General features: G+C 43.0%; 1 protein-coding gene across 2 annotated transcripts in view; it reads left to right on the plus strand.

Annotated features, from left to right (window-relative positions):
* Positions 1-11,026, plus strand: part of SLC12A1 (solute carrier family 12 member 1) — a 99,471-nt gene that overhangs the window by 70,861 nt on the left and 17,584 nt on the right. For both annotated transcript variants that reach the window (XM_003784335.1, XM_003784336.1), the window contains exon 21: positions 8,440-8,583. In XM_003784335.1, the coding sequence (XP_003784383.1) occupies positions 8,440-8,583 (144 nt within the window). The remainder of the gene's footprint in view (positions 1-8,439; positions 8,584-11,026) is intronic.

Genomic DNA, 11,026 nt, shown 5'->3' on the forward strand with positions numbered 1-11,026 from the left:
AACCAGAGATAAAGTGTCTGTGTAAGACAGAGAGCCACAAACTGACTGGGTATACTCCATGATTAGGAAGAGCTTTAAAAAATAAAACTGAGCTGGGCGCGGTGGCTTACGCCTTTAATCCTAGCACTCTGGGAGGCCGAGGCAGGTGAATTGCCTGAGTTCACAGGTTCCAGACCAGCCTGAGCCAGAGTAAGACCTCCTCTGTAAAAATAGCTGGGCATGGCCCAGTGCCTGTGGCTCAAGTGGCTAAGGCACCAGCCACATACACTTGTAGTCCCAGCTACCTGGGAGGCTGAGGCAAAAGGATCGCTTGAGCCCAAGAGTTTGAGGTTGGGATGAACTATGCTACCATGGCACTCTGCTGAGGGTGACAAAATGAGACTTTGTCTCAATATAAAAATTAAAATGAGAGCAGAGTCCATCATGTGCAGAACTGTAGCAGAAAGACTATCTTTTGTACCTTTAACCTCCCTTTTCATGCCTCTTTGTTCTTTTATGGACCTTTTACCTCTCCAGATGAGATATCCTAACTCTTGCTTGGAGTCCATTATCAATTTATATTCCTTCCCAGTAGAACTTAATACGTTAGTAGCAGTAATAGTTAACATTTTTGAGCACTTATGTATGTGCCATCTCTTATGTTTATGCTTCACGTTTACAGAGAACATTTATCATCCAACTATCCTATGACAAACCTGTCCATAGTTTACAGCTGATAAAATTGAAGCTCACCCGAGATTCACAAGGCTTGTAACTGGTAGGGCTGGGATGCCGACCATTGTCTGGTTGAAGCTACTATTCCAGCTTTTTAAGTGTAGGACTAGAGAAAGCCAGGCAAGGTGGCTCACGCCTGTAATCCTAGCACTATGGGAGGCTGAGGGGGGTGGATTACCTGAGCTCAGGAGTTCAATACCAGCCTGAGCGAAGACAGACCCTGTCTCTACAAATAGAAAAACTAGCAGGGCATTGTGGCAGGTGCCTGTAGTCCCAGCTACTCAGGAGGCCGAGGCAAGGGAATTGCTTGAGCCCAAGAGATTGAGGTTGCTATGAGCTAAGACGCCATAGTACTCTATCCAGGGCTACAGAGGGAGACTCACTCAAAGAAAAGAAAAGAAAAGATGGGGCTAGAAAGAGCAGCAGCTAATCTAATGGGCAAACATGAAGCCTGAGATGTGGGAAGGCAGAGACGCTGTTCCCATGTCTCCGACGGCACCCAACATAGGGGCCGCCTGTCTATGGCGAGATAAACCCAACTTTGAGGGCAATTGAACGAACCTAAAATTCGGAGTCCTTTTCTGTTAACTCCCTCACTTTGACTTTAATTGTTTCTCTAGCTTTTGTGCTCTCATGGTTTTTCATCTAAAAAATGACAATGCAAAGTACAATTCGTGTTTAGAGGAGATCTTTGCTTGGTATGTTATGTTCATCTCTTCAAGCTAAAAGATGCGGTATTGCTAACAACTATTGCTCCCACCCTATGGTGGTCCGTGTGCCAAAATGCACCATCAGTTTATTTCTATAAAGCAATACAGCAACTAAATTTTGTAGTATTTCTCCAAGAATCCTGACAGTGAACTGCATCCTCTTTTAATTTCCCAAGGGATGCATCCTATTTAAATCAACTTTGATGTTTGAAATATTTCTGTGTCTTAGTCAAGAAAGGGAAAATACAGTTGGATGCTAATAAAATAATTATAAGTATCAACTGTCTAGGGTAAACGAAAAAACAACGTTACACAGTGCCTAGAGAACAGGCAGAAAAACAACAGCATAATGATAGAAATTAACTTTATGCCACATTTCCATGCGTTGTTTTGAAGTTTCTGTAATTTACGACGCAAACCTCATATTAGATTTTGAATTGGAAGAAATAAGCTTGCATTTCATTATATTAGGCTGTAATTCAGGCTTTAATAAGAGCCTGATAAATCTTAAGTATTGCATTATACTATGTTAATGATCATCATCACGGCTTTTCCAACCCAGGCACCACAGTGTCATCACAGATTATAATTTAAAGGAAATATTAGCAATTCAGAGGGCCCATATACTGTAGTTAATAAAGCAGTGAATAGAAATCAGCTTTATAGGTAATTTACCCGCTAATGACAATAATTTCTATATTGTATCACACGCTTCTGTGAGGAGAATAACTTTTTAGACAAATAAGATCGATGCTCATCCCGTTCTAACTTGGGTACTGTAACAAGTCATCCAATACCGATGACTGATAGTGTCTCTTAATAAATTAATTAACGGCCTGACAACACTCCCCCCCAAAACCACCACATTTTATATTGCTCACGTCCTGGGGGTATCTGGTAAGTTTGCCAACTACAACAAAGAATCCAAATTGTACTGGTAGGAAATAAAGTGATGAAACGTGATTTGCAATATATTGTGGTCAAGTATTCTGTGTAAGTACAGCACGATTTACGAGCATCCCAGAGCACAGGGATACTGCTGTGTCTGATCGAGTGGCTGAGCAAAATAAAGACAGATGGCCGTGTAGTAAATAATTACTTGATTGGAAAGCAACCTCTGCAGGATCGCTTCCTGCCTCCGTCCACCTAGACTTCACCTTGGGGTAGGGCGCATTGATCCACGTGAGCATTTACAGCTTTGAGCTGATTGACCAAGGAAAGAATCACGATTTAATAATTAATAAAGAAAAAGGATGGTGCAGAATGGGAGGGGATGGCATCCCTCCCCCAGTGGATTCTCCTCTCTCCCTTCTGCTGTCAGATAACTCACTATTCTCTATCACTGAGGTTCAAAGCAGGCGGGAATGTGTAGACCCCTGACTACTTCCCTGACTACTTTGAAAAGACTTTTACTTTTTTTTTTTTTCTAAGGAAAGACTGGGATGAAACCTTTTAAGCAATCTCAGCAACTAAGCTGAAATTCAAAATATGGTCACTCCAATTGGTTACCACACAATCTACTTACAAAGCACTTGAAAATATAGTAACTACTGTTCAAAGAGGTTCTGGCACTGCCGTGAAAAAGCAAGTCTGGAGTCCCTCTGTTCTCACTGTGAGAACTGTCGGGGATGCGTATGGTGGAAATTGGTTAGAAACCTACTCCCAACTGAGGGGACCTATGAGTCTAAGCTTGTTTTGTCTTTTTTTTTTTTTTTTTTTAGAGACAGAGTGTCTATCACCCTCAATAGAGTGCTGTGGTGTCACAGCTTACAGCAACCTCCAACTCTTGGGCTTAGGCGATTCGCTTGCCTCAACCTCCTGAGTAGCTGGGACTATAGGTGCCTGCCATAATGCCTGGCTATTTTTTGTTGCAGTTTGGCCAGGCCGGGTTTGAACCCGCCACCCTCAGTGTATGGGGCCAGTGCCCTACCCACTGAGCCACAGGCACCACCCCAGGTCTAAGCTTTTTATCCCATCATAACCTCAGGGATTCTCTGAAAAAAAAAAATTTTTTTTTTTTGAGACAGAATCTCACTTGGTCACCCTGTGTAGAGTGCTGTGGTGTCACAACTCACACCAACTTCAAACTCCTGGGCTCAAGCGATTCTCTTGCCTCAGCATCATGAGTAGCTGGGACTATAAGTGCCAGCCACAATGCCCAGCTATTTTTAGAGATGGGGTTTCTCTCTTGCTCAGGCTGGTCTTGAACCCATGAGCTCAGATAATCCACCTACTTTAGCCTCTGAGAGTGCTAGGATTACATGTGTGAGCCACTGCATCCAGCCTTTTCTCTTAAAATCTTAAAAGGAGAGAAGTGCGATTTCTCTCTCTCTCTCTTTGTGTCTCTCTCTCTGGCTTTATAAATCATTAACCACCCACCATGGAATTATCTGATAAAGAAGATGGAAATATTGCAGGTAGCACTTCCTGATCCTCCTTCCCCACTCCTCACACTCTTCTGGTTTGCCCCATCTGTCCTGCCTTCTGTCCACTGCAGCCTGAGTTGTCCATCCGCCCAGCCACCCCTCTTTTGATAACTCTTGTTCTGTTATTTATTTTAACAAATGACCCTTGAGTGCCCATTATGCACAAATGTGGTGCCAGGCACCATCAGGGAGGGGTGGGCACAACACGGATGAAGGCTGGGGGGATGTCAAGTCGCAGCAGAGGCATCATAACAGACCCACGTGGGTTTAAATCACAGCTTTGACACTCTCTGACTGTGTAGTGTTGGCCAAATTATTCATCCTCTCTGTGTTTCATTTTTCCCATTTTCAAATGGGAATAATTATAGGATCTACATCACAGATTTGTTGTTTTGAATTAAAGAGTCTGAGGGCTAAAAAGTACTCGGCACAGAGTAAATTCTCGATAAATAGTGGAAACGAAGCGTGACTCAGTTCTGCCCTCAGGGGTCTGCAGTCTAGTGCAGACATAATAAAATAGACATCTGAATCTCACAATTATAATTACTAGATAAAAGTTTAAGCAGAGGATTATGGAAACAGAGAAGAGAATGATTCTAACTGGGAAATCTGGGGATGGTTTCTTAAAAACATACAGACTGAGTATTCCATATTACTGAAGAAAAAGAGTGAAGACAGATAAACACCAGGATTGGAAGCAGAAGATTTGTTGTGTGACCTTGGACAAATCACTTGAACTTCCTGAGCCTAAGTTTCCTTTTCAATAAAACACAAGAAGAATACCAACTCTGGGCCGGGTGTGGTGGGCTCACACCTATAATCCTAGCACGCTGGGAGGCTGAGGCAGGTGGATTGTTTGAGCTCAGAAGTTCAAGACCAGGCTGAGCAGGAGCAAGACTCTGTCTCTAAAACTAGTGGAGTGTTGTGACAGGCACCTATAGTCCCAGCTACTTGGGAAGCTGAGGCAAGAAGATTACTTGAGCCCAGGAGTTTGAAGTTGCTGTAAGTCAGCAGTTCTCAACTCGTGGGTCGTGACCCACAAGAACCGTATTAAAGGGTCACAGCATTAGGAGGGTTGAGAACCACTGCCATAAGCTATGATGCCATGGCACTCTACCGAGGGTGACAAAATGAGACTTTGTCCCCCCCCCAAAAAAAAACAAATCTCTGCCTGCCCTGCACTCCAATATTTGTATCAAATGAGATACCACTGTGTGAGAAGAGCTTTATAATTTCTGAACATTAAAAATGTATGATGGCAGTGATGGTGGTGGGGGTGGTGGAATAAATAATCTTTTTGTCAGCCTAGTGGAAATCAATCTATATCTACCCATTCACACTGCCTGGGAGTCTTGCCCCGTGTGGCGAAAGGTATACTTTCCCCAAGTCAGCTGACCAGTATTCTTATTGAAAGAAATGTTTTGACAAAGTCTACTTTTGATTTCTTGTGCATACCAGATAGATAATTTGGAAGAACAGACAATCAAAAGATCACTTAGCACTGGAATGTGAAAAGGAAGGAGTGCCCAGAAGGGGGCCTTAGATCACCTACGAAGTGAATAATTAAAAATTAACTCTAATAAGAACTTGCAAAATCACTGAGCTAGTGGGGATCACACCACAGTGTGCATCAGAAGATTCAAGATGGCAAAGCAGGCAGGTGGAAGCCGTGTAGAATTCACTCTGTCTGTCGGCCTCGCGCTGTCATCTTGGTGGGGACTGCTGATTCTGAAGCATGCTAGTAACATCTGATTTCGCCTCTCAGGCCTGGGATTTTGCAGTCTGCTCTGTCCTGGGCTGTGTACATAACTTCAAGCAAATTGCTGGAGTAGTTCCCAGTTTGTTCAGCCAGCTGACTTTCTTACAAAGGAGGATTTATCTTTCTTCCTCGTTGTCCAAACCACAGGACAAAGAGCATGGCAACCAGTGGCTGATCACAGGGTCCACTGGAGCCTGCCCAAAAAAGAAAAGAGAAGAACCCCCTCCGCAGGGCAATCTTTGCACTTGCCCCCAAAGAAGCTCACAAATATGCACCTTCCGGAAGACTGCAAAGAGCCAGTTACCCCATGGCTGGCCCCCTGCAGCACCCCAGAAAGCTAAGGGTGCTCTCAGCCGGGACAGTCTGGCTGCAGCTGCTGCCGCTCTGGGACAGCCTGCTCTCTAGACCTGATGTTGAAGGTCCTGCTTTTATTTTTTTATTTTTTTTTTTTTTTTGAGACAGAGCCTCAAGCTGTCCCCCTGGGTAGAGTGCCGTGGCATTACAGCTCACAGCAACCTCCAACTCCTGGGCTCAAGCGAGTCTCCTGCCTCCGCCTCCCAAGTAGCTGGGACCACAGGCGCCCGCCACAACGCCCGGCTATTTTTTGGTTGCAGCCATCATTGTTGTTTGGCGGGTCCGGGCTGGGGATTCGAACCCGCCACCTTAGGTGTACGTGGCTGGCGCCTTAGCCGGTTGAGCTATAGGTGCCAGGCCGAAGGTCCTGCTTTTAAAATGACATATTGGAGAAGCCATCCTTTGGGGGGATCAACTCAGTAATACACTATGTGCCTGAGAGTATTTGGTTTATCTGATGATGAAGAATTGGAAGTTAATAAAACAACTCCGAAATCATAGTAATAAGCCACAAGAAGAAAGTATTCATGATGGGCAGCATATAAAATTTGGAGTCAAGCAGACCTCTTTGCGTTTGAACCCTGTAACCTGCTGGGTGAGATCAGACAAGCTACTTAACCTCTCTGAACTTCAGTTTCTTCATCTACAAAATAAGGGTGACAATAGTAATTATCGCAGAGTTGCTTGGGAAGGAAGGAATTTCAGCACAGTCCCTGGCACTCAAAGAGGGTGCAATAAATAGTAACTTCTAAAATAAGTGCTAGGCTTCTCAAAATGCTCAATTTGCTTTTCATGACCAGGCCCGTTTCCAAAAGTTGCATAAATACACTGTCCGCAGAATGCCATTGTTTCTCTGTTCTTTAAGGAGCTCCAAAACACCATGCAGAAACTACTGTTTCTTCTTGTTTGCAAAGCTGGGAGGATGGAAAAGGGAAAGGGTCACGATTTTCCATTTCACAGACAGGAAATCTGAGGCATAAAAAAAGTAAATGACTTGCCTAATGTCACATAAAGCCAACAGCAGAGCTATAATCCGCCGTGACCCCCCGTGCAATGCAGCTTGTCTTCACCTTTCAAAAGTCAGGGGTAAGCAACTCCTGTCTGAGCTTTAATACCATCAGTCTGATTTCTCGGATTTTCTATAGCTGCTGAGCTTGAGAACCTTTGAAGCTTTGGGGAAATCACATGGGTGATTTGACCTTAAATCTCATGCCACTGGCAAAAGATTAATTGCTAAGACCTGGAAAGGGGCCAGACAATTCCGTGTAGCTGAATAACAGCATCGTCTAGGGATGGGACTGTCCTGACAGGTTTAGTTAGTACATAATTGATAAATCTGCAGTTTGTATAGCTTCACTTTGCGGATAGATAAGGCAGCAGGCTCCGAGGGCTGACATTTACAGAAGCTCCACCTGTGTTTTGTAACACTGAATCTAGGTCTTCTATCCTCTTCCTTGGAGCGTTGCTCATTTTGTAAGGTTCTGTTTTTCAGCGGCCAGCAAGATAAGGGGATCTGACGAGACTGCCACCTTGCCTGTGCAGGCAAGAAGCCTTGTCAGTTTAGCAGGGTCACAGGACTGCTTTTCAAGTCTTATTTACCCAGATACAATGCAAGTTGAGGTCAGAGAGGGATCCAACGTGTTACGTAGCAGCTAGAAAACTGTCGTCACCATCAGAGTCCAAAAAAGATAAAAGGCAGCCGGCCAGGCACAACATCAAAGCTTGAACAGTGGGTCTAAACCTCGGTCAGGAAATTTTACACAGCTGGACTCTTGTTCCAGACTCCCGTGTCATGAGACCCTTTTCAGCGATGTGAACTCTGACAGACACAAAGGAACCTCAGCCTTTATTCCTTTGACTTCTGTCACCCACTCCACAAAGTATTCCACTGATCAGAAGGAGTTTGTGGTGGGTATTTGTTGCTGTGATTTATGCTCAGAGCCCATCGAGTTTATTTTAAGATTTGCTTATCTTTCTTTAATTCTAGCTCTGTAGTTTTAAGTTTCAATTCCAGAGCCATTTTCAGGTCCCCGATACGTATGTACCTGATGTACTTCTGTATTTGTCACTTCCAGTTGTAAAACATCTGACCCAGCAGCTTAGGCCCGTATATCAGTGGATTACAGTGGACAAGATTTTACGTAGAGTGAATCCAGTATTTTGTTGTTTGGATGGTGGAGAATCAGGATGGCATTAAATGGCCTCTCTTATTCTCACACACACACAAAATCCAGTAACTCCATGTATTATAACTTAACACATTGAGCTATTTTTCTGAGTTAGTTGTTACTATTATTTAAATGTAATGTACGGAAATATATTACTTTTTAATCACCATTTAGAAGAAAATCATATTATGTATAAATAATGATTTTATTGCCTATGCAAAATTTTAAATATTAAAATCATTCATAAGCGTGTTCCTGGAAACCCTGTTGCCCCGAGTAAAGTAGATGACTTTGTCTTATTTTACCAGAGGAATTAGAGAAACTGGAGCAGGAGAGACTGGCCTTGGAAGCCACCATCAAAGACAATGAGTGTGAAGAGGGAAGTGGAGGCATCCGGGGCTTGTTTAAAAAAGCTAGCAAGCTGAACATCACTAAGCTGGCGCCGAGAAAAGGTGAGCACTTTGGGAAAGTTACAAGAAAGAGCACAAGGGGAATTATCATTTCGGTATCTGCAAAGGGTCAGCAGTCAGCACCTAAGAGTTGGGGGCATTGAGTATAGGCAGGGACTGAAATAGTTCTCTGCAGAAGTACAGCTAAAAGGTAGAAACTATTGTCATGTATCAGCCTCATTAAGTACTTTGTACTATCTTACTGTAAAAAAAAAATGTATTCTAAAAGAGTAATATTTGGTTTGGGAGTCATACAATGCTCACGCAGATTGAATGCCATAAAATAGAAATTGCTCAGTTATTAGGATGGAAAGGGGGGTAGAAATTTAAAAGCCAATGGTCAAACTGTCTTAACTACATCGTGTTTACCTTCGTTTCATTTCCGGGGATTGAAAGTTGACTAGTACAGGTAAATGGGGTATCCAGCTAGAATTCTTATTTAAAAAAGAAAGAAAGAAAGCATCTTTATCATACACTTAGAATGCAGAACTTGGAACTTCATTGATACTAATTACAGTCGATTTTGGCTAATTGACACACTTATCTATGATTGTCTAGTATACATTTCAGGATAGAAGACTAGAGGATGAAAGAAATTGTTATCAGTTTTATAAACAGATGATTCAAATGTCTCATTTTTGAAATTGTGCTTTGAATTGTTGAAAATTTGCTTTCTTTGCAAAACACCACAGGTTTGAGTTTAATGAGGTTCACAGTGCCCTCTGCTGGTAGAAAATCAGAATCAACTTGGGTTTCTTTATGCCCAAAGGTCCTAAAATTTTAAAGTCAGGCGCTACTGTGAGGTGAGGAAAAGGTTATTCCTCTGGGAGGGTCTCTAAGTCAAAGCTGAGATCCAGGTTGAGATTTAGCAGGCGTCTGGTCTAGGCTGACCAGAGCCAACCCTTCAAAAGAAGGTCTTCAAAGAAGCCATCTCTTACCCTGGAAATGGTGTGACTGCTTGTTCTCCTACTATAGTAGGGTGACCAGACGTCCCGCTTTTGGCGGGACGGTCCTGCTTTTCAACAATTTGTCCTGGGTCCTGAGGCATTTTTAAAAAGTCCCAATTTTTGGAAAGAATGCACAAACGGGCTGGAGAAAAAGAAGGGAATATATGGTTTTCGGCTGCCAGGTGGCTATTTTGCCAGAATATGAGTTTTATATTATTTTTGTTAATTTTATAATGTTAAACTGTAACAATAACAAATAATTGCTGAGAAGTGATTATTGAGAACTGCTTATCAAAGTTTGCATTGTTGTCAGGCCCTGCCCTGCCCCGTCCCCTGCCCCTGCCCCACCCCCCCACCGCCCCCCCATGTTGTCCCGCCTTACTGATGTTAAAATCTGGTCACCCTATACTATAGCCCATGGATGAAACTTCACCTGTAAAATAATAATTTTATATATTTAGAGAGGATGATGGGGAATTCAAATATTTCCCCACTTCAAAACTAGAGGTCCACTTGGTTTCCTGGGATATCCCATGGGCCCTGGGAAAGCCTCCTACCGACTGCTTAGGTCACTTCAAAATGACTTAAACGATGTGTTTGGATCTAAGATGGAGATGCATCAGGACTTTCAGGTTGCAGACATTAAAATAAGACAGTTTGGATATTATCTTCTTTCCTTTACAATTGTTTGGTTTATTTGTGAGAAATAAATTTACTGTCCATTTAATCTGCTCTATTAAGTGGTACAGTTTGGAAAAGCAACAGGAAATTCAAAAGTTATAGCCCAGTACCGTCCCTCTGGCTGATAGGGAGGAGGAAGCATTAACGTCCTTACTAATGAAAGCAAAACTGGATGTTTATTCTGAAAAACTATTTCTGCATCACAATGCTTGTTCAGGCAAAAAATGTACCCTTCTAAAAGTCAACATGCCTCTCCATTCAGAAAAGCAAAATAAAAGTGTTATGCATTTTTTCCAACACCTAGAGGTCTAAAGTGGGCTCATTCACTCCTCTGGGATTTAGTTGGATGACAACTCTTTTGAGTTCCAGACCAGGACCAACCCTGCCTTCCTCCTCTGGATTCCTCAGGATGTTTTGATTTGCACATAAGTGAGAGCAGAGTTTGGTCAATTCTGCAAATAATTCTTTCTCCCTCAGTGATCCTACAAGTAGAAACAATATAAGATAAGTGCTTCAGAACTGACAGAGCCCAAACACAGAAACAGTGAGAGAGGGAACAAAGGACCTTCAGAAGCTCTCAGATCACAGAGGAAGCTCTGAAGAGACTGTCAGCTCCACTCGGAGCACTACACTGATGCCACCTCTTTGAAACAGAGCAATGGAGTCACAACTTTCAAAGGCTCGGAAATGAGAAATAATATACACAGCGTGGCAGTGAAACCCCTACTGGCAAACAGGAACAAGGGTCCTGCTCAAACGCTGGCCTCCTTTCCTGGTATACTTTCATTGCATCCATGTTAGAGTAGAAATGGCATTTT

The sequence above is a fragment of the Otolemur garnettii genome, unplaced genomic scaffold (genome assembly GCF_000181295.1).
Source record: "Otolemur garnettii isolate 467f Iridium unplaced genomic scaffold, OtoGar3 scaffold00011, whole genome shotgun sequence".
NCBI lineage: Eukaryota > Metazoa > Chordata > Mammalia > Primates > Galagidae > Otolemur > Otolemur garnettii.